At 39.5% G+C, this 25150-nt stretch overlaps 1 protein-coding gene across 2 annotated transcripts in view; it reads right to left on the bottom strand.

Annotated features, from left to right (window-relative positions):
• Window positions 1-25150, bottom strand: part of SVEP1 (sushi, von Willebrand factor type A, EGF and pentraxin domain containing 1) — a 117404-nt gene that overhangs the window by 67520 nt on the left and 24734 nt on the right. For both annotated transcript variants that reach the window (XM_030968165.1, XM_030968166.1), the window contains exons 4-7: window positions 11647-11805; window positions 11222-11401; window positions 6125-6304; window positions 1676-1873 (exon numbers count right to left, since the gene is read on the bottom strand). In XM_030968165.1, coding sequence (XP_030824025.1) covers window positions 1676-1873; window positions 6125-6304; window positions 11222-11401; window positions 11647-11805 — 717 coding nt within the window. The remainder of the gene's footprint in view (window positions 1-1675; window positions 1874-6124; window positions 6305-11221; window positions 11402-11646; window positions 11806-25150) is intronic.

Genomic DNA, 25150 nt, shown 5'->3' with positions numbered 1-25150 from the left:
AGTTTCTCTGACAAACATGAAGTACTTCTTCAGTTCCTTGGCACAGGGCCCCCCAAAACATTTGTGGTCAGGTTATTTTATTGCTGTAGTGCTTGATAAGTGGTCTCTAGAATCATAAGACAGGGATACATTTGGCTCTGAACTCATCTATGCCCAAGAGGCTTTAAAACAACTCAGAACTGATATAACTTATATTTTTATTATGAAATAGTTCCAGTAAAAACATAAGTTGGGCAATTAAATTACATAATTAAGAAGGCAAAGCAATAAATACATGGGATTTTGCCTTCCTTTGAACTCATTCAAATGAAAATTTCATTAGAAATGCACTCTTATAAATAACTACAACTTATGGTTCACACTCCCTTGACCACAGTCTTCATGCTGGGGCAAATTCTACTTGAAAGTGAAATTCTCTAAAAAGGGTAATAATAAATAAGTCAGAAAGAAAATGGCTCTTTTGAACTGGTCAAATATGTTGGCAGCAAAACAGAGAAAGACAATAACAAGAATGAAAGCAATTGAAATACAACTGTTCATTTTTATTCAAAAAGAATAAGCTTCATACTTTCTCAGTGCCTCCTACATTAGGGGTTTATGCACTGGTAGTATCTAAAAGCTTGAACCCAAGCCATGCTGTTTTATCTTGATCTAAACACTTCAGCTTGTCCTGGGATCCCATCAAATATTAAAAACTGTGGTTTGGCCCAAGTTTACACAAGAGATTCAGAAAAACAATGTGGTACATCACAAAATGGGAAGCAGTATGTTTAAAGAGAGACAGAAAATCTTCCTGGCCTGTACAGAGGAAAAAAAGCCTCAGTTTCTGTAGCGACCTGGCATGAAAACTGGCGTGACTGTTTTCTGTGCTGTTCCAGCACCCAGGGGCTGGCCAGGGCCCCAGTTTGAGGGGAAAGAAATAATTCTCGGAGCATAATAGTTCACAAAAAGGTGAAGAGCACATTCCCACAGAAAATCCTGTTTTTATCCTACTATAATCCAAAGACAGACCCTTTTCAGTTCAGTTATGGCTGTGTGTCAGAGAATAAATAACCTAGCACCTCTAGAAGAGGGGGGTAAATATGGCAGAACCATACTGAAATGCCCAGTTTTACACTCTGTGTCAGCCACTGCACTAAGTGTTAATGAATTCTGGCCTTAACTCTTGTGCATTGTTGCTTGGGGCATGTCAACAGCTGTAGCCACTCAAAGATAACTAAAATGAACTCTTCTCTATAGTCTGTCTATCAGCCAGGCCTTACACAGCCTTTACAGGGTTTACATAAACTTGTGCTAAAACACAAGTTTATTTTATTATTACTTTATTAGAAGTGTGGCTTCCACTCTGAATATCTTCAAACTATGAGCTTTCACCTCCACTTTGAAATTTCAAATTTACCTCAGGCAGCTTCCTAACAAATAAGAGATGGAGCCCAGGAGAGAAACTTGATGATGAACATTACAAGATCACACTCAAAGGATCTCTGAACTCCACATTTTTATTACAAACTACAAGTAAATCTGACAGGCAAGCTGTAAAGGCACAGGCAATACTTCTTACACACTGTGCAAGTTATGCTTTCCCCACTCCAAGCCTGTTCTCACTCAGTTATTTGCAGTGTGCTTCCCTTCAATTCTGCCCTCATGTATACACAGACATGATTTTGTGCTCTACCTTTACACAGAGCCTCCTGGATGTTTGCACTCCATCTCCCAAATGAAATGCACCTTATTTCTTCTCTAGCTCCAGACAAGATGAATCCCTGGGGACAGCTCAGCTGGCACACAGTCCCAGAAATGGCAGGCTCCAGCCCACATCTGGGAGGGAGAACTGTCACACCTGCTGGTTTCTGGAGGACGGGACAACGCTTTTCTGCAAGACAGCAGCAGAACACGACTTACAACTAACATACACAAAGCACACATTCACAAAACCTGCAAATAACATCATCTGGAAAATTAGTGGGAACAAAAAATACACAGTCTTTTCAAGAGTCTGTAGGGGTATGAGTGCACCAAAACATTACAAACTGATGAAACTTTGTTACTTAACTTTCAGTCATGACTGAAGTAAACAGCAGCCAGTTTATCAGTTCTTCTATTTCTTGCTCATGCTCTTCACTGAAACTGAAACATGATAATTTTCATGCAGATCCACTATATCTTACTCTATAGATTTGCCTTTTTTATAATTTCTTCTTCTTTTCCTTACAACTTCATCTTTCATGATTGCTTTGCAGTTGCATATCTTTGCTTCTATGAAAACTAGACCATAGCAGGAGAGAGGGCATTGAAGAGGACTTGTAGCTTTCTACATCTTCTATACTCTATCTTGAAATAAGAAAGGGAGAAGAAGAAGGATTCTCTGCCATGAACTCTTTATAGGTTATGGACATGACACATGATTTTGCTTACTGCATTCCAAACCAAATTAAATTGGACTTGGTCTTGTCTGTATTCAAAACAGCTGGAAAGACTCAGGGTGACCACAGCAAGCAGCTGAGCTCTGTAAAATCAGGGAACGTTGATGGTTGCTTAAAGGTTTTAAAGGAAGTTTTGAACTACTCCATTAATAAGGTTCACTACAAATCCTGAAGACAGTTTGCGTCAAAGCAAAAACCATGATGTGTTTAAACAGGTTCACAAAAGCTTTGTTTCATTCTTAACCTGTTGTTTTTAAGAATGTTATTTTTACTTCAAATATGGAGACATTAACAAAGGGGCAAAAAGGGGTTATCTCATGAATGCAGTTTGCACACTTTCTGTACTGTTTCTTATAACAGTTAATAGGCAAACACACAAGAAAAATTCTCCCTTATTCAGAGCTAATGAGAAGACCTGTAACTCTTTATAACTTGTCAGTCTAGAAATCAGACAGGTCTTTACACCTAGAGAACACAAAAACCAACCCAACTCAGCTACACAGAGGGCAAGTTCTACTGAGCTCGTAGCAATGGTTTAATGACACAAAAGTGATTAACATTCAAAATACTTCACATTCCTTTTCTCTCCTCTCCTTTCCCAAAACACATAGCAAGTAACTGAAAACTGGTTTTCATGCATGAAAAAAATTGAGAGATTCTAAGCATTCTGTGTATTTCCTGAAATTTAAACCCTCAATGCTGAAATGCTTAAAAGCCCAAGCAGTTAACAACTGCACTTCATTTCAATAGGATGCACAGGGCACAAACACTTCCAACTCATTTTTATAGTTCAGGGAGACACTGCTGGCTCTGCAAGGTGGAACAACTCCATCAGAAAAAAACCCCAAACCCTAAGTTTTGGTTGCTCACGACGTGAGGGTAACTGACAAATAGCAAAAAGACAACAAATTTTAAAAACAGTATTTGTAGAGGGAAGCTAAAAGCATTAAAATATATATTAATCTGGGAACAAGTAGAGAAACTGAAACATGTAAGCATGAAAAGCAGAGAAAGTTGCAGCTCTCAGGGAAGTAAAAACAGCTGGGCCTCTTGCCTGAAATACATCTAGCTATAGTAGAAAAATCCAACTACAGCACAATCCCAAAATGTCTGACAAAAATTAGAATAAAATTTGGTGTATCTAGCAAAAGGGAATTTCTTTTAAGTAAGACAGATTTTTACCAGGAAAAGGAACTGCAATAGTGTTGTTTAGATTTTTTATCTGTGCTCAACTCCAGAATTTGATCAAGCTGATCCAAAAGTCTGGAATTCATTAAGGGTAGAGGGATTTCCATGACATTAGTCATATTGGTAGGGAATTAATAGAGGAGTATTTCTAAGGAGACACAAGAACCTGCTTTCACCTGCAAGCACCTGTGATGAAACACAACACTGTATTGTAATTTTCAACATCAAAAGGAATTTGGCAAATAAGAAGATTACAAAGCAAATCATGCCTCTTTCCTTCAATCCCTTTGCCAAGACTGCTGCAGGAAGTAAAACTGGCCAGCTGCAATCAGGAGTGTGAATTAGCAATTTTTCCAACGCTAGATGGCATCAACACCCTGAATGTCGTTTGTATTTTTAATTCACTAAACCTTGAACAAAGAAAGGAGAAAAGCATGTTGCAAAATTTATTTATTTAAAAGTGATTGATATTAAACTTTTGCCAATGGGTAGGAAACAAAAGAACATGACTATGGAGCTTTCCCAGTTTTGTTTTTTTTCTCCCCAAACTGGACAAATGACCAAGCTTCCCTTTTTTAGCAGATATCTTGTTTGTCAGACACCTATAAAATACATGTAGCCTCCTCAGAAGTAGCTAATTGTTAACAATATCTTTAATGAAAAAGACAAAGATTTTAAACTTGTGTAATATCCAAACTTGTATTACCTTCCAGCCTCTTAGAAAGAGATGCATGACAATAGACCTCACAGAAGTGACTGTAAACAATCCAGGAAATGTTATGTTTTGTGTCAGTGTCAGTTTTGGTTACACATGGCTGTGGTACAGTCTCAGTGAGCTAACTTGCAAATATGGCAAACTTTGCACTGATGAGCAATCAAACCCAAAAGCATTCAGAAAATCAGCTAGAAGGACACCCTGAGTCCAAGACATCTGTTTCAAGGTAACAGACTGAAGAAAACTCCATTTCAGTTTTCTAACAGAAGAATATGAAATCAATAAATTATCAATTGCAAATGTGTAAATACAGCAGGATTACCAGTACCTTTTATATAGCAGACTGTAAATAATAGTTAGGAGCTATTTGGACTAAAAATTAACAGACAATACCTCCATGACAATGATGATATTCAGAAAATGGGTACAAAGGGCAGCTTCAACCTTCAAGAGGCATATACAATATCAGTGTTCTGATATGCATTTCTCCCTGAATAAAACTCCACACATGAATATTGAACCAGAATTTCAGCAAGCTTGTTCTAAACACCAGTCACAAGAAGCAGCAGAGATGCTTCCTAGCTAACACTCTTTCCTTTGTGACAATCAAAGGTAACTTTCTCACTAAATTTTTCAGACTCAGCAAAAAAGATATTGCCACGGGTAATCCAGGAATGGAGACAATATTGCATGGTGTGAAGAAATCTTCTGATAGAAAGTAGAGCTGGATTTTATTAATCAAAATGCTAAGCTAGGAAGGATGAATTCAACTGATGAATATAGTTAATCTTCTAATTATAATATCCCAACCGGATTTCAGGGTCCCTTCCTTTTGAAGTTAATTGAAGTTTTTCCACTGATTTTAACAGAAGAAAGATTAGGATCTCTTAGCAACCTGTCTTGTTAAATTATTTCTTGTAGATTATTTTCATAATTTCAGAGAATGTACTTACAGTTAGAAAATTATGCTTGTCTTACACAGGTCCACATTTTTAAGACTGTAATAAAACAGTAAAGAAATAGCCGGAGGTTCAAGTGAAGTCACCCTACTGGCACTGCATTTACTGGATCCAGGTGATATATACTTCACCCTAACTTTTGTATTGGTGGACTTCAGAATTCCCCCCCCTCCCCCGCTTCAGTCTATGCTTAGAAGTGTTTCAACTGCATTTCATCATCTTTCTTTCCAAAGTTAATTCAATACCTGTCACTAGTCCTAAACAGATAATTTTCAAATATACAGTCCTTTATTTTTTGGAACACAATACATACCTACGTATCCCTGCACAGCTGGTGTGATCCCTGAATCCTGACTCAGAGGTGCCTGGCTTCTAACTTGTGTAAACTCTCGTTTCCTTGCTGTGAGTCCAGCACAAGTGACAACAGCTGCACCTTTAGTCAGCACTCACAGTGCCTGGATAACATAAGCTAGTCCTTGCCTGCATATCAACTTTTGTTTTGTGATGGTAACTCAAACTGCTGGTTGATCATATTTAATCCCTAGACCTACTGCTTCTATGTTTCTTGCAACACACTGTGTGACAATGTCTAACACTAACGAGATCCAACAGCCTTTCAGTAATAAGCACTCCTGCTGTATTTAAGTGATAATCTGTCCAGTTTCTCCATTTACAAATTCCTTTGCCCTTCCCCAACTTCTAAGACAGGTATAAAACATCCATTGACAAATTCTCATTTATGTCTTAGCTTCACCAGTTATTAAAATATGAAGAATTTCTCACCTGTGATAACATGTCAGAAAAGGCTGCACTCTAACAGAGTTAGATCAGATACTTACCCACACACTTTGGCTCCTTTGAATCCCACTGAGAGGTTCCCTGGCAGGTGAGTTTGCTGTTTCCTTCAATTTCATAGCCCTCATTGCAGGTCACAAAACATACTGTCTTGTAGGAAATATCAGCTGTTGAACAGTTAATGTGTCCGTTTTGAGGAGACCGAAGTCTGGGACATGTTCGAACTGCAAAGGGGAAAAAACACCAGTTCACTCTCAGCACTGAGTATCACCGGAGTTACACTACTTTGCCCAGTTTTTCAGAGGTAGGAGAGATACTGTCTTGTACATTAGTTACAGTAGTTTGTATGAATTTAGGGAATAGAGCTAGCACAGAGTAGATTTTTTCAAAGGCTTGATACCTTCCTCTTCCTGAAACATAGAATGTATGAGGTTGGGCACACACTTCCAAGCTCACCTAAGTATTGACATAAGTTCAAACTAACAAACTAACTGTGCATCTGGTACACAGTATGCAGCCTGAGCTGGTGATGCCTATTGGCCTCCAAAACAGGGCAGCTGCAGGCAAATGGCAGCCTGTGAAAAAGTGTGTGCTCTTGGGAGTTTCTAGTCTCCAACAACATCTGAGAACTTTTGGGGGATTTCGAACTGGCAGGCTGGTATGGGCTGAGTACACACCAGGGAACAGGCTAAGAGCTTATGAACAGGTTAGATGACAGTGTCCCAGTACTCAGGAATTTTCTCAGGCACTCTGGACTGTATTCATAGAATAAAGACATGTGAAGGCCTCAGCAAATCAGAAGAGAAGATGTTCAACATGCTGGAGGAGACAGAGAGAGGAGGAAGGAATACAAGCTGTTTATATGGCTTGTATAGCAGGTCCATGAGAGATGAAAAGGAACAAATCAGGCTGTTGCTGATATAAAAGAGACCCTTTCAGGTGTCAGACATGGAGACAGTCCTGGCTCTGCTCACCTCAGAGGTTTTTCCCCTATAACATCTTGCAAACACTGAAAGCAGTGTGATTCCAAGGAGAATGCAGTCCTGAGCAGGATGTGATTGCAGAAAGGGAAGCAGGGAAGTGAAGAGTGATCATCAGATTGTCTTACGGTTTTACTACTGAATCCTGATGCTCCAATGTAGCACAAAGCTGCTCTGTAATTAAGATTGATCCCAGAAGATCTGAATGATCGTAGTAAAAAAAATGTAGCAATGGTATGACCTGGGTTTATGTTCTTTGTTTCAATGTCATAACCTAAGACTTTATAGTAGGACCTATTTCCTCTGTACTGTCTTTTCAGTGCAGTTCCTTTTCAGCTAGGAGGTCATGCTTCAGGATTTGTGTCTTTGATCCCCTCCAGACAAAACTCAGAAATACATACACACCCCCTGGCCTTTGGGTCCCTCAAGGAGCTAAGCTATGCACACCTGCTGTCTGGAAATATGCATGTGATGATGATGATGATGATACACCAATAACCAGCTACTGGCTTTCCAATATGAGCGGAAAACTCTGATTAAAAACTGACCTCAGCTGAAGTTGGCAGATACAGTCCAGTATGTTCAAAAGAGGGATAAAAACAAATAAGGGCAAATGGTGTGATGCCCAAAAATATAACCAAGACTGCAGTTCCCTAAACCCACAGAATGGCTACAGTTCAAAGAGGCCACTGGAGCATTTCTAGTCCAACCTCTCTGCTCTACACTGGTCATCCTAGAGCACATTGTACAGGATTGTGTCCAGACAGCTTCGAGTATCTCTGCTGAGGGAGACTCCACAGCCTCTCTGGGTGGCTTGTTACAGTGCTCAAGTCACTCTCCTTGTAAAGAAGTTCTTTGTTATACTCAGGTGGAACTTGCTGTGCATCAGTTTCTGCCCATTGCCTCTTGTTCTATTGCTTGGCACCACCAAGAAGAGCCTGGCTCCCTCCTCTTCAGATACTTATATACATTGATAGCATCCCCTCAGTCTTCTCCAGGCTAAACAGGCCCAGCTCTCCCAGCCTCTCATCCCTTCCTCACAAGAGGAGCTCTCTTCTCTTGTTGGTAGGATGGCAACCTCTGGTGATGGGTGGTTTCAAAGAGCTGCTTCTCTGCTGTGATTTGGGAAGCTGATTTTACCAATTAACCTTATCTTGCTACTGCCACATAGGAGGCAAAACATGATCTCCTGTATAAATGCACTCAAAGGGAAACCAACTTGGCAACCTCTCATTTCTCCATAAATTGCTTACTCTGCACACAAGTGGACACCACTAGACACCTCAAACTAATTAACGGGCATATAGGCTGAATTATGCTTCAAATGCAAGACAGCTCTATAATTACCACTAACTGCATAGCCTCTGAAAACTACAAACAACACATGTAAAATGATGTCTTTTTAAAAAAAACCCAGCTATGGTGGCACCTAGTGGAAAAAAAGTAGCAAAACCTATGTATATGGGATAAGAAAGAAGGAAAAGAAGACATATAGATGTACCTAATATGTCTTTATATTACTACTGTCTCACTCTCTGAAGGTGTTACTACTTTTGTTCATGCATATGCACAGGCATTCTTTAGGAAGTGTACTTAAAAACAGCCTTGAAATGCTCATTTGTGAGGTACTCTGAGCTTCAGAGTAGCTTTATAATGTGGTGTATCTTAACTCTAGTAGGAGGAGTAAGAAAAACATATTTACAGCTGAATCTCAAATGCTTTATCCACAAGAAAGTAGGTTTGCTCTTAAAAGGTTTCTGCAGAAGTAGAAATACCCAATCTGCAGTAAAAGGAAGGAAATTCTACCAAACCCTACTACTTAGGAAGCCAGAATGAATTAAGAGCGGTGAGGAGGCTCTTGTCAATTGTTCATGTGCCTACAAAGAAGGCAGTTCCTTCACTACCTGCTGTCCAGCCATTTCTTCTGGACGACTACACAGCTGGAGTGCTCTTGCCTCCTCAAGTGTTTCAGTGTTCATGCTTTCATGCTTACTCAGCGTCTAGGCACAGCTCTGGCAGAAACCTGTACCTGAGCCCACGTTACCTTGGTCATGGTTCCAAGCATTAAACACCAGCCCATCCTCTTATCAGTAACACAGTTTCCATTTCCAAAAAGCCAGTGAAAACAGCAACAACAATAACACGATATTCTTCTTGCTCTGGGGTTCCTCCTAATATTTTTTTTCTGGACTAAATATTTAATTCTGGACTCTTAAATAATTTTTTTCTGGTTTGCAGTTTTTTTTTTTTCCTGGGTCACTGGTAATTGCATGACATATGACTGCACTAATCACTTTCTAATAGCACAGCAGATTTTAGCTACCAAAAGAACTGAGGAGTACTTAGTGTCAAAATCCAAAGCAGTGGAAAGGGATTTTCCTTCCCTCTCCTCTTCCTAATTTATGTGATAAAATACTCTTGGGATTAACAAGACAGCTATAAACCATGCCTTTGATCTTGCTCCCTTTCACAGTCTGAGTGAATCAAGACTAGCAGATCCAGCACATGTAACAGCAGTATTTTCAATTTTTTTTAAATTGGAAGTCTTCAGGATGATGGACAACAGCACAAACAAAGCCAAGTCAAAATATATCCTTCCAATGCTTCAAAGGATATTAGCTCAATATCAAGACAGTATTCAATGCAGACTTTCCCCTCACCTTCCAAATTCCCTGTTACAGAAAGATCATACCCCAAATAGACGAATTACTTTAAATGCTCCAGCAAGATTTTCAAGTAGTAGAATCTTCCACTTCTCCATGAAAGAGAAGATAAAGGATCCCTTCTTTGCGCCTGACTGCAGCTTTTCCCCGATTTTTTGCACAAAGGATGCCTGTGTGACAGAAGCATTAACAGAGGGTGCCGTTTCCCCGTGTCCCAGTCTGCTTGAAGCAGCATGCAGTTCTGGCTGCTGGAAAGTCCACAGCTCCAAATTCTGCTGCTTAAGATAGTACTGGCCAGCAATTGATTTTTCTATTGAAACCTTCTCCTCTTGTCAGTGGAAGCTACAAAGGAAACCTAAGATTTCTGTGATTATTTGAACAAAGTTCCTATAAATCTAAGCAGACGTACACTGCTATACAAAGAATATCCCTGAGAGACTGATCTCTAGCTCAGATTCCTCCTTACAGAACCATAAGTTGCTGGCTCTTTCATGGCTGTAGTATTTGCTGTACTGTCATAAATTGCTAATTCTGCCAAAGATCAGTCCTGTCTTTTGCCCTGAACACAAGGCCAGGACAAGAGTTACAGAATGAGCTGATGGCTTTTTATTTCCTAGTTTCCAGTGTAGCACACTAATGTCAAGGGCATTCAAGTCAAATTAAACATGCTGAACTACATCTTGTGGATGTTGAGGAGATAAAGACTTCTACCTGGTTTATTTTTTTTTCATTCTCTCCTTGGAAGACATATGAGACAGATATACAGGCATGGGATTGCAGTTTTCATTCTAAATCATCAAAAACCCAAACTCAGGCAGTTTTGTTGTAGCAAAACAAAACTCTGCTCCTATCAGAAAATCTAGAAGTATTTTTTTTCAGGATGCTCTTTCTTGTGTCTCCTCAGTTTCACACCTTATTTTGGGCTGACATTCTTTCATAGTGAAATTCTAGGGTATTGTCAGTCATTCCCTATTGAAATTCCACTCAAAAGACTTCCAAAGACCCTGCTCAAGTCCCAGGCTTTTGATTTTTAGTAAGAAGAAATTGAAAGAAAGCAAAATGGAATTCTTCCATGGCTAATGCCTCCCAACACCAACAACCCTCTATGCTGACAATGTGGTAGATGATCTAAAACAGCCAGGTGGCAAGGTCTTGTTATACATTTAAATCCTTGGTAGGATTTCACTGGATTTATACAGTGCAGATACAAAAATTCATAGAAATTAGGTACACAGAGGTGAAGAGAGGTTTAAGGAAGGAGTCTGTATATCCACTTGCTAAAGACTGTCCATCTAGTCAATCTTGCTCGCTTTTTATGTTGCAGAAGTCCTTCCATTTTACAAAAGAAGGAAACAGAGTGACTGGGGTGTTAGCCAACCTTTGGAACGAACTTTCACACAGGGCTAACAGGATCAGATCTGCACAACCAACCATGTAATGAGTGAAGAAAACCACTGCTAAGAATGAACAACAGAAAAAATGCTTTTCAAACACATACCTCTGCAAGTAGCCTCTGATCCAGACCACTGCCCATTTGGTTGACAAAGCCGGATGCTGCTTCCAACGAGATCAAATCCTGTCTTGCATCGGATTCCACAGGCAGCATTAAAGTAATTGTTGCAGACATTCTGGACAAAGTGACCATTTTCAGGGGGCTTCAGTTCAGGGCAGTGAACAACTAAATAATTAAACAGCCACAAAAAAGTGGTTACTAGCTGGAGTGCAATAGGCCCCTGAAGGAAAACAATCTTTTAGAATTTCTAACTCAGCTTGCACCTCGGCATTTTTGCTGGTTTGGAATGACAGAGAGAATCTTGTATGCAATTTGACATATCCCTTTCAGTACAAAATCACATTAAAAAATTGTCCCAGCACTGCATTGTGCATTCCAGGGGTATTCTGTTTGTGGATGGAAACACTTACCTTCACAGGTTTGTCCTACAGCATGATAACCCTCCCGGCACGTGCAATCCTCAAGGGAGGTACTTCCCGGTGGAGAAGTATGATTCTCATCAGGACATGAGATACAAGTGCTGACTCCACCTGGTGAACCTTCAGGCTTGTACGTTCCTGGTGGACAAGCTTTCAGCAAAAGAAAACAGAAAGGAATCAGGACATTCACCTTTCACCTAGCATATTTTTTCAGGTGTGTTGTTTTACTCTTTCTACATTTTCATTTATATATTCAGTGTCACCTAGGGCAGGAGCATTCTCCACTTGAAGTACTGCAGACTTCTTAACAGGTTTGAACTAACACCTACCAGACCTGGTGGAGTTATCTATAGTGACTGTCTGGGGACTGACATTAAGTCCATGATTAATCACCTTGAAAAGAAACCCAGTCCCAGAAGACACACCAGATTTTCACTGACAAAACCTGCGCAGACCTTATGAAGACATTCTTGATTCAGAAGTGTAAAAAATCAGTTCAGACTTAATCCTTGCCATTCAAAACTACAAAATGTTTAATGCATAGAGATCATAGCTAAAAGCTAATACAAGCCAGCAAAACCCCTGCCTTTGATTTACACATTATGGTCATATGATATATGTGATCTATATACTAGATGTGCTGAAATGTGAGAAAACACAAACAATGAAGAAATTAATCAAAGCAACTACTGCTTGAGCCTTTGCACTCATTTATTTTGCATTTAATATTATTAATTCTGTGCAACTGCACACACAAACTTTAAAAACATTCAGGTGATGTTTTCTAAGGCAGAGAAAATGCACAGGGAAAAGGCACCTCTCACCAGAGAACTTCAGATGGGCTTGATAGCTCTGAGCCTTACTGCTCTCTGCCTTGAATTCTTGTCTTCAGGAAATCACTGTAATTATTTGTGTTTCTTTCACAAGAGGTGTGAATTAGGGGAGTGACTAATCAACAGGACAACACAGCAACTGCTGCTAAAGTGAAATTTTGATTGACCAGATTACCACTTGAAACAGAATGTAAAGACACTTGTGCTGAAAAATGTAACTGCTAATGAAAAGTTCAGGAAATATTCTATTATGCAATAGGAACACTGAAACCTGGCCAAAAAACTCTCACTCCATTTACTTAATTGTCAGCAAAATGGCCACATTTTCTCCTTCAGACTGCAGGTCAGGTTCTGTCATTCTCCCCTCAGCCAATTGGTACCATTTGATGTAGCTCTGAATGGGATGAAGAACTGTACAACCATAACCAGGCTCAAGTGACTCCCTCCTTACACAGTTAGGCGTGTCTTGCTTGTGGAATTGGTCTCTCCTATGGAGCTGTATTTAATGGAGCTCAGATATTCTGGCAGCATCACCCTCCTCTTTGGTAGCTATAAGACCAACTTGGTCTATTCTGAGACTTGGATGCAAAGATACTTTGCCTCTTGTCTTACTAATGAGAACCTACTGCTTTCTAGGCAACTGGTAAAAAAACCAAACCAAACCAAAAAAACAAAGGCAAAAGAAAATCCATTCTCCTTTCTCCTCACCTGTCATGAGAGAATTGACTTTCATAAGCCAAGTTTTATAGAATATACCCCCCCAAAAAATCAGCCAATATGAACAGGTGGCACTTTCCAGGAGGAGGATGATTTTTTGGATACCTTCCAGAGAAAATACTTTTGTTTGTTTTTCAAAAAACTTTGAGTGGTTTTTTTGAAGAAAGCAACTGAGTGGCTTCCAGTTAAGAGGTAGTTTTGGGTGCTGAAATTGGATTCACTAATTTGTATTTTAAACACACTTCTAAAGAGACAATGACAATGCCTATTCAGTAAGAGATATAAATGCAAAAGAAAACAATTCAGGAATGAAATAGGCAGAAAAATCCAATCAGATTTAGAGAAGGGATTTTTTGTTTTGGGATTTTCAGAAAAGTATTGGGAAAAAAGTCCCTTTCATATAATTCACCTGTTCTTCCCATCCAAGACAATCTTTTTGGACTTCTGCTTCTATCCTTTGTTCTGTGCAGAAATTCCCATCTTGGACATCACATGTCTCCAAAATATTCTCTCCTGCTTTAGATGATTAGAGTATCAGAGGCATTGCCCTGAAATCTTTGAAATATTTCCATCTGGCACTTTGTGAAGGTCTCTGTACATCCTTTTTAAAACTGTATCCAGCACAAAGTGATGAAGTGCATCCAAGAGGACACAGGAAAGAGTGAAAATTAAGCATCACAGGGGACCTGCTCTGTGACAGAGATGCCCTCCATATGCCACTTGAAGTAAATTAGACTCTTCTTTTCCATGTATGGCATATAAAATGACATCTAAACTAAGTAATCCATTCCAAAAAATCCCCCCATAAACCAACAAAACCTCAACCTAATTTCTCTCTTCCTTTCAACCTCACCTAAAATAAAAAAACAGCAGTAATTTTCTCTCTGTTTTGAGAACTATGGAAGAGAAGTAATCACCCATTCTATGATGTGAACATTTTTAACAATAAACCCAGTAATTTGCTTAGAGCTTTGAATCAGTCTGGCTTTGAAGAAAATGATTAATTCTGAAATCACACTTACAATTTGCTCTTTCCAGTCAAGCAGCAGGAGGTAAATAACACTGTTAAGATGGTTATTAATGTCTCTACTGAGAAAAACATGTTTTCCCAAATGTCCTCGTTCTTTATGTATGCTTCAAATGCTTATCACTGCCTTTACAGGAAGTTGAAGTATATCCTAACTTGGCATTTTATGTGGAATTTTCTTCAAGTCTGAATCCCTGCTCATTGATCCCACATGTGCCCTAGACATATTCAAACTATGAAACTCCACACAAGTTTCATTCAGAATCTTTGCCAGAAAGCACTGGCTTACAGAGATATTTCCAAGTGTGTGAGATCACACAGCCTATCCTGAGATGTCAAAGAGGTGATTTAAGAATAGAGCATAAGCACACTGTGCATTTCCGTCATTTCCATGACAGTCACAGAGGTTAGCCTGGCCACAGCTCACGTTAAAACCATCCAAAATCAGCTGTGGATGAGCAGAGCCCTGGCCATCTGCTCTAGAGTGTCCACATTTGACCCAGCTAGATTGCACATCCATCTTAGCCAGCACTACAGCATGGCCCAAGCCTACACTCGGTGATGGATTCAAAGCTAGGACAGAGTTTAAGGGACAAACACATCTGAAGAGCATGTGTGGCTCAATCCATGACTGATCATACAGTCAGGAATCTTCTAGGATCAAGCAGTGCCAAATTTCATTCTAGTCACCTGTATGCATTCAGCAACTCTGTACCAAGAAAAAACTGACTACAGGGAAAGATCATATTCTTTGGTCCTAATCTGTAAAAATAAATTTTTTTCCAAGATTTGGTTCCCTTTCCAGCAATGTCCGGGTGTAAAAAGCCTCAAAACAGTGTGTGAATAAACCCAGTCTAAATAAGCACCAATTCAGCACTATCAAGAATAACAAAAAGAGGCAAGAATTTAAAAATGGGAAAACAATTTTAACAGTGTCAGTCTTTAAAGAGAGAGGAAACTCATATGCACATTGCAAACATGATTTTGAAAACAAAAGATGCGAATTTCTGTATATGTGAACCATGTTGTTCTCTGTCCAGAAGCAAGGGAAGGAGCAAGGAACTGCTTTTTGTTTAATGTAATTCTCCTCTTGAGACCAGAATAGTGAACACTGAGCTACACCAGAGGATTATCTCTTTGTTGGAGGATATCTGGAAGCAGGGATTAGTGTGTGAACTCAAACAAGCACAAGGCCCAAATTCCCCAAGCACACAAAGATGGGTCATATTGAAGCTGTCATCAACAATCTGCTTTCATAAAAGGGTAGATATTCATCAACAATTCACATGCATATTCTATTGTCTATACTAAAGACAGTGTGCTAAATTTCTGACCAGAAACGACAATGAAGTAATACATGGTTACTTCAGCATGCCTCCTGCCTTTTCCTCCTCACATATGTTCTCCTAGGGTATATAGCTGACCGAAGAATTGTAAGAAAATCGAGCATGTCTCTTCTGGTTTTGAACATTACTGGGCTTGATGACATGTTAGGCCACCAATAGAATGCACTTTCTTACTTATACTTAAGTTGCACATAGAAAAGAAATCACTAGAAAAGAAATATGACAGGGGTTTGCTAAAATCAAAGACCCACAGGACAGACATAAAAACATTTCAGTCAACTAACCATACTGACAGCACACCTATATGCCAAGATGTTGTTTGAAAGTAAACAGTGAACATGGAATGTTAGAAACAGCTGCCTTCCTTCTGCCTGCCTTATTCTGCCTTCCTACAATTATCAAATAACTGACATTTTAATCTTTATGCAAGAATTTACTCTTGTAAAAGTAAAAACAAAGTTTATTTCAGAGATTCATCAAACAATTAATATGTATTATGCACTTTGGCTTTTTTAAAACTGCAAATACTAAAGCCATCAGCAAAGTTAAGCCAACTAGCACTGAATTCCCACAATGGCATAAAGTCTCCAGTCTGGACTTAAACAGGTGGAGATCATAGGACAAAGCGTTCATCTACTCTGTGGCATGGGATCACAATTCTTCCTCTAAGTGTACAAGTACAAATTTTAAGGATAAACGTTTCTGCCTTAAAAATGTAAAACTTTCAAAATCCTGGGAGAGCAGGAAAACTCAATTCCCTCTCCAACTAGTCCAGTGCTCTAAGTCACTGAAATGGAATTATTCTTCAATTATCCCAGTGTTAAGAAAGAGGAGACTCAAACTTCACGTATTTCAAAGATTAATTTGAGGGATTTTGTATTTTTCTTCAATGCATAATTTCTTCCACTAACTACCTTTACTAAGTAATGCCTGGCATGAATCGTTTTTTCCACACTTTATGCTAATGAAGTATCTGATTAAGGATTTATCTTTTGTGGGATATGGCAGGAATCAGCTAGGCAATATCCTGTTCTCTTCTGCATCACCCTGAGTTCTATTGATACACAGCTACTCTGATGACTGTAGTCTATAATTCTCATTTTTTCCTCAAAAGTGCAAAGCCTAAATGAAATGACACCTTCATGCAAATCTCCAATAGTCTTTGTAACTCAGCCTCCAAACATCTTCAATGAGGAAAGAAACCCTAGTTTGCTATTTAATCAAGTCGTGTTTATGATACTGTAATTATTTTTATGACATTGATTGCATGGATAGGTACTTGACAGATCTGTCCCAGAATCACAGTATACCACAAATACCTGCTCTTACTTGGTTTCATGGTGCCCACTAAAAATGATGGAACCCATAGGTTACAGAATCTTCAGACAATGGACATGGAGAATTTTAGCCGTGTGGATCCTAGACCTACCATATGATTCCTTGTGGTTCTAGTAATTTTTTGGAAGTTATGTGGAAGATCCACAACCAAAACCTCAAATTAAGTCACACTTATGTCCTTGAAGAACTGCAGTCTGAAGCTATGGGTTCTCCCTTCCACTCCTTTACTCCACCTATTATTGCTATGCATTGGCAACAGTGGAAAAAAAAAGTAGTTGTCACTGGAGCCTTCAAGTGTGTGAAAAAAGTGCTCTGGTAGCTGTATTTGCAAATAGTCATGTATTAGATTTCCCACCACAAATAGATCTGACTATAAAACTTATTTTACTAATTGGGAATTAAAATTTTAATAATGAAGGATATATGGATAAATTACAGTACAGTATTGTGCTACATCTTACTACTTTCATATCTGTATCCCTCAACATGACAAAGTACTGCATGATCAGATTCGTCTAAGGGCCAAGCACTCCCTTGCTTAGAAGCAGCAGTAGGAACAAGTATGAATTTCTTTTGACATTAGCCGGCCAAATAAAATGCACTTTACAATGACAAGCCATGGTGTTATGTAGGAAATGGAGATCCCATTCCACACAAAGCAGTCAAAGACTTCTTGGGATGTCCTACAGTACCAGCATACAGTGTTGCTCATACTGACTCGTGCCTCCAAAACTCTTTCTGCTGCTGCTGCACACTTAAAGTGTAAGTGACCTCTGCAATGGAAGAATGTGAATATCATATGGGAGGCCACAGCTGCATGGAACTCCCCAGACCTCTGCCATCTCCATATATTTCACAGTGGCATCTCTTGCCTTTTGCTGCAACCATCTTATGAGTCCTTCTCAGCTTGGGCCAGTAGGATTACTGGCCAGAGACCATCATGGCCTCTGAAATATATTTTACTGCACCAGCGCATAAATATCTTTAAGCTTACTTCTCTAAGACTTTCCACATGATGGGTCTCTATTGTAGAGATTACTTCCAGAAATTACAGCTTTTGTTGTCACCTTTATTATCTAGGAAGATGGTTTTTCTTAAGATCTTCTGTATGGTAGGTTTGTCAGGTTGCCCACATCGTGGTTATGAAATGCCTTTAGAATGATAAGGAAAAACAAATCTAAACTTTTGGCAGATGCAGTAATCTACCTTTCTGCAGTTTGCAACATGTATGATGCTTCAAAAAACCCTCAAACAAAACAACAAACTAACAACAACAAGAACCAACTAAACAAAAAACTAAGGCAGGAGCATGCTAGGATTACAAAAAATAGGCAAGGAAGTGGCTTTAGTTAAACATTTGACATGTATGACTTGTACAAAGACTGCAAAGGAAAACCCTGAACTTGCCTTTATGTGTAGGGATCAGGGAAGGATTTCTAAGCCTTAGCATGTTCTCCAGCTCTTTAATATCTCCTGTTATCCCCAGCATTCAGATGGCATTGAACCTGCTCATCCATCTGCACTTTGTCAGTATTTTTTAAGCATCCTTCTCAAAGCAACATGATTAGCAATTTAACAAGCTAGATGTCTCTGGTCTTATTTGATGTATTTTCCTCCATCTCCTTAGTAGTTGTACAAATTTTGTCTCAGGCAAAGGCAGCAGGCTGAAACAATTCAGAAGTTTAGCTGGCTCTACAGGATACATAGGGGATGGTTCACTCAAACATTAAAGATGAGGTTGCATACAGCAAAATTGAAACATTCCACTGCCAAGTAGTCTGCTGAATTTGCTACAACATTCTGAGATGATTTAGCTCTAGATTTTTAAGCACTTCAAACAGTCATAACAAACTTTCAGAAGAAAAAATGTTTTCTTGATAAAAATGAGAATCTTGGATCCCCTCCCATGGGGCAGAATATGCTGCCTGGAAGGAGATCCAATCGTTGGGTGAGCATCTCATCCTGCTGCTGTGAGCATCCACAATGTGGTGAACAATCTGCCTGCTTGAAGAATATAAGCCCAGGAGGCATCACAGCTTGTAAACGTTAGGATGCCAATGAGAACCTTCTCCACAGGGAGGTCTGGCTGTGCTGAGCATCTCTGGGTAGGCTTGGGGCCAGCACATTCACACAGGATTACTGCAAAGCAATGAATGCCGAACACCCTCCTTGGTCATAGCAGCACTATTGGCAATATAGAGGAAATCCACCTATGCCCACTTTTAAAACTTTTTTTAAGAAGAAGGCCAACTATTACAAGTTACAAGCAAGATGAGTGCCTTAAACTTGATCCACTCTTGCATTGTAAGGACATAGAGCAGTGAGATGTATTTTATATATTTTACAATCATAAAAACAAAGACTACTGATAGAGGTTACTACATATACTTTTACAGGTTACTTCTCTTTTTGTTTCAAAGCATGTGGCATACTTAAGAATGAGAACAAAATTCCTGATTCCATGCACTGTAACTTTAAAAGAAGTCTGCTTATGCTTCATTCAAACTACAAGATCACAAGATAGATCCGGACAACTTGTGCAATATCTATATACAAAAGTAACATTCAGGTATTGAAGCGAAGCTCTTTGGGTTTAAGTGTCAGTGCATTTCACACAGTTACAGGTTTGCTGTTTGCATGGACATAAAATCCAGCCTTGGTGATACATTGGAGGAGATGCCCAAACATATACATGCCTATCAGTGACAAATATCAGTTCATACCAGCACTTCTGATTTTTGCAACTTGAATACTGATTTATGTGCTCATGTCCCCATGTATTTCTAGAAGTTATCATTTCTAGAAGTGTAAAACTAATTCCAAAACTACAAAAAATTATTTATGGGAAATTAATTCAGTTAATATTGTTAAGTTTGCTAAGCAAATAAAGATTATGTATGAATTTATTTACATGCAAGTGAAGGGTTTTTTTGTCTAAAACTTCATGCAGAGTAAGACCCTTATACAAAAAGGGGAAATACAATAAATTCTGAAAATGCTTTGCTCAGAGCAGCACTGATATACAGTAGGCTTCTCTGGACATGGTCTTTATCATAATCACAGACACACATTCCTCAGCAGACCTTGATCACTGTTGATGTGATAGCACATGCTACTCTAAATACTACTGTTTATATATTTAAATAGCATCTGCTATTTAAATATATAAACACTGAAAAGGAGCTTCGCCATCCTGTACTAGCTGCACTTGTTTGCCATTTTGGTATTGTTGCTGTGAAGTTGCACATTCTTTTTTAGAACAGCAAATTCAAAAAACCCCAACAAACTGACTGACTGATGTAAAGAAAATTCCATTAAAGAGAATCCAAACATTTTGTTTCATTTGTGCTACACACAGATGAGCAAATACCTGCTTGAGAGATCTAGTATCTCTCTTGTCTGAAGGCACTCGAAGCCCAGGGCTCTCTAGGCCTGGTCTAACCATTTTACCGTGTATCAAATAATTCTACTTGTCCTTTCATCCTTTCACAAAAGGGTCTGGGCCAAGAAGGAAAAGAGAAGGACAAGAAAAGGACATGTTTGCACCAACCCACCATCTGCCTCCCTAACAGGAAGGACTAATAATAAGCAACTAGGTGCCTAAAGGGCTAAAATTATCCCTAGGTCAGATCCCAAGTGATAGCTGTTACATATGGAAGAGTTGAAAAACTCCACTGGGCTGTGATCTGTGCTGCCCAGCTAACTGCTGTGCGACCTAGAGGCATACACTGGGAAACAAGAAATAGACTTCCTTTATCCATAGCTTGAAAGAGGGACAACTTGGCAAGAGAGGAGTCTGAGCTGGGATGAAAAACCCATTCTTTAACAACTAATGTGCTACACCCAGAGGAATCTGGACAGAAGTGAGAATCTCCACTGCCTGCGACCCCTGGGACTTGCTGAAATTACCACAAGCCGGCCAGCACTTGCTCAGCACAGCCTGCACTTTCTTCCAGAAGCAGGGAGCAGGAGTCTCATGTTACAGCTAACTCAACACATCATCTTCTCCTGGGATTGCTCAGTTTAACAAAATAAGGGAGAAGGGTTTAGAAGCTGACAAAGCATGCATCCCAGTCTCCACAACACTAATAGGTTACTGCAGGGAAGAACGTGCCTGGTGGTTCAAGATCCATTTCCACTATGTTCATCAACTCAGCAACTTGAAAAGTTTTGTGTTCAGTGATTCTTGGGACTTAATAGTAACCAAAATTTACTCTCTGCTCAAACTCAGTGAGCAAACTGGCTTTCCCGAGAGAAGCCAGTTGTGTAGGGAATCCAGTAGTCAAGAGACATTCTCAGATTTTCTCATTCTCATTGATACAAAAATTGTGAATTTTCTCTCTGGCAAAATATTAACAGAGCCCTGTATGTTCCTGAATAATTTTGCTAGCCTAACATGAAATACTCCTTTTCTTCTGTTGTCTCCAACACCCACTCCTAACAGCTTCTGGTGCATATAATCCTGGAGTTAAAAAAAAACCAAACCAAAAAACACCAGATACCTATTTCTGCCTCCTTTCTCTGCAGATCAGAGTAGTGCCAGTGCTCAATCACAGATGGGGAATGCAGCAAGTAAAAGTTATTATAAACAGGAAAGAGAAGCTATTTCTGCCAGACCCTCAATAAACTGTCACTACTACATTAGGTGCCAAACTTGGCCTCATTTCCACATCCCTTATTTTTATCATTAAATATACTTTTCAACAACAGTGATTATACTCCTATTAAGTAACATTTCTGAGCACTGAAGATATAGCACATGACTGTGCAGATGGAGAACATATGTCACTATTTCCATGTTTATTTACTTAGGGTAGGAAACAGAGCTTTTGGTTAACTTAAGACTGCTGGAGGACATGCAATGGCTCAGGCCAGTAATCAGGCCATAAAAAGTGGTGGTTTTGCCAATTATTTTTTTACATATTGTGAAACTAGCCCAACTATTCCTGCATAGAGTTCAGTAAGTCTTAATGTTATAGTTCCCGCTTAATTCCTGGAATCACCACTGGTACTCCTGATTTACCGTGAAAAATGCCATAAATCCCACTCCCCATTCCTCAAGCAAAACTCTTATGGAAACTGACAGGATTCCCTGAATTATTTTAATATTTTCCAAATATGTGTATCAAAATAAAGTCTTGTTTGTAGAAAGCCAGAGCACTGAGATAACAATTAATCAGTATGCTCACTACTAACTGCTGCTTGCTCAAGACACATTTGGAAAACTGACTGCTTTTCACTTCACATTTTCTCCAGTTGTCCTTGTCCCCCCCCACCATTCCTTCGCAAGATATAAAAGATGTCCTTAAGAACAGATCTGACCCTTGCTAAAGCAGTATCTACTGCAGGAAGAGGGTCACTGCAGATCTGAACGGAAGAAAGTATTTTTAAATACTAAGTACTGTGGCTGTCAACAAAGTGAACATTACTGCTGCAAATTAAAGGGATGAAAGATAAAAAATATTATGTTGCAGTACCTTAACCAAATACACAGCCTCAAGCCTCAGTCTAACACAGCTTCCTTCTCTGAAGAATTGCCATTTAAAACATTTCTGAACCATGCTTTTCATCCCCCATTAGACAGCCACTCTTCAATGACCTAATTTTCTGCAATGCAGGAATCTTCCCGTAAAGAAGGAATCCCAGGGCAGTGAGTTCTACATTTCTAAGGCCTCTATTTTGCTATCAGTGTTGACAGAAAGTGCTAAAGTAGCACCTGTAAGATCCAAGGACTTTACTGAAGAGTAGATGATTAAACTAGAGTGAATCCCCCTGTGGCAGCTGCCAGAAAGGGAGCAGGGAAACACCAGAGTAAGGTTGTCTCAGGAACTGTCAGGCTCTCAACCTCTCTGCACATTTAAGTGAATCTGTGCTCTATGTCTCACTTCTCCATCCTTTTCTCTGCTTGAAAGGTAATTTTTCCACCTTAAAAATGCAGAAACTTGTTCTCTTTCTAAAGGGCAGCGAGATTCTTTGCATGTTTGGGGAGAAAAGGACTGCTACACTTCCAGTCCTACCTTCTCCTTTAAATACATGCTCTCTTTCTAAGCTCTTTTGCCATAAACAAGACTATATACATCTTCAGAGATGGAGAATAAGAAGGAGGGAACACTTTTAACAGCAATCTGAAGGAAAAAGGAAAAAAAAAGGTAAGTGACAAAAATTATTAAATCACTGCTCAATGGACCCAAGACTCAAAATTATCAAACCACAGAGTTTTAGCTAGAAAATCTATTTTTAAATAGCACTTGATTCCAAATAGTTATCTTCACAACATAATTAATACTATCTACAAACATCCCATTTTTTCCTGAGATGGAGCCAAATTCTTAGCTAGTTGCTTCTACTTTTGCAGACTGTGAACCAGTGAGGGTGCAAGTGACATTTTATGAACTACCACTCTGATTATGAATGCATAAGGCACTGCACTTTCTATTTCAATGTAGGAGGCCTACCAAAAATTACCTTAAAATAATGCGAATAAATCAATCTCTAACAACACTGTGAGTGAAATTCAAGATGTTAGAGACAGCTTTGTGAAACATCAAATTCATAGACCTTGAACTTACTACCATTAATACTTGCCTGTGCTACAGCCTTGAGGCAAAAACCAGACAAGTCACAGCTGTAATCCATCACCTCCATCTGGAAGGATAAGTAGGTAAAAAGAAGAAGGGGAACAAGAAGGCAATAAGAGCCTTCTCACAGGCTCTCAGAGTGCAAAATTGCCTTCTTGTCTGAGACAGAGGGGAAGGTGCCCAGGCAGTTGATGATAAAATGCCGTTGATGGTGAAGCACTATCTGGAGAGTGAAGACAGCAGAATCCTGGAGGTGGGCAAAGCAAGATGCCTCACTTCTTAAGCTGGAATTGAGGGCCATACATATGCTCTTGGGGTCACAGGATAGCTTATTACTGCTTCTAGGCCAAACTCTGGCACTTGGGCTGGGAGAGCCATTACCATGGGTGAGTTTTGGGCCTTTCACTACAAGAAAGACACTAAGGCACTGAAGTATGACCAAAGAAGGGTAGCAAAGATGCAAAAGGGTCTAGAGCACAAGTAGCTGAGGGAGCTGGGCATGTTTGGCCTGGAGAAAAGGAGGCTCGGGGGCGGGAAAATTATTGCTCTCTACAACTCCCTGAAAGGAGGCTGTAGCCAGGTGGGGGTCAGCCTCTTCTAAGTAGGCAGTCATAGGATGAAAGGAAATGGCCTTGAATTGCACCAGGGCAAGTTTCAGTTGGATACTGGTAAAAAATTCTTCACCAAAAGGTTAAGAAAGTCAAACATTGGAAAAGACTGTCCAGAAAAGTGGAGTCATCAAACCTGGAGGTATTACTAGATGTGTAGGAATGGTACTTAGGGATGTGGTTGAGTGGTGGATCTGGCAGTGTTAAGTTAATGGTCAGAATCAATGATCTTAGCGGTCATTTCCAACCTCAACAGTTACATGATTCTATGAGTATTGAAAAGGAGTATCACTGCTAAGTAGTGAAAAAGGTAGGCACGATGGGAACCCTCAGCTGCTGTTACACTAAAGAGATACTGGCAGAGGGTCCCTCAGTGTCCGAGGCAAGTAAGAGCCTTCTCAATTCAAATTTTGATCACTGTTCTCAGGGGTTTGGGCTGTGAGCACAAGTTGAGCTACTGGTCCACTTTAAAAGCCACACATGAATGCAGCTTGGCTACTCTCACTGATGAAATCAAGTGACTAATGAAAACTAAGTGTCCTTGCCTCTGTGCCATGACCTAACCAGAATCCCTACCATGACTTGCGCCATGACTAGCCAGAACCCCTGTGCTGCCACTGGGACAATTTTTTAGTGTTTTTGGCCACCCAGGAAGAGTGTGCGTGCTCACAGAAGTGCCATGTTTCAAAAAAGGTGTTGCATTTCATAAGGCATTTTGAATTTCCATTCAGAAATAAAAGAGATCAAAATTTATATATGTGTTTTACTCCTCTACAATTCACAATGAGATAAAAACTCAAATGTAGAGATTTGCAAGTGACAGCGTATTTTGCTAAAAAGTTGAGGCAAAAGCTTATGTTCTAAAATGAGGGAAACATTTGCATTTCATGTGATATTCTTTGCAAGCTGACAACAGAAATAGGCCTAAAGGATCGGAATATGTTTAGGCATACATATTAATGCCTCTGTGAGACAGAAAATAATGCAAGTCTAAAAGATAACACCAGCTTAAGAACATGTAACTCTTCTGGTAAATGACTATGATGCT

The sequence above is a fragment of the Camarhynchus parvulus genome, chromosome Z (genome assembly GCF_901933205.1).
Source record: "Camarhynchus parvulus chromosome Z, STF_HiC, whole genome shotgun sequence".
Lineage (NCBI taxonomy): Eukaryota > Metazoa > Chordata > Aves > Passeriformes > Thraupidae > Camarhynchus > Camarhynchus parvulus.
The sequence above is the reverse complement of the archived record's forward strand: the minus strand, read 5'-3'. Positions and strand labels throughout refer to the sequence as shown.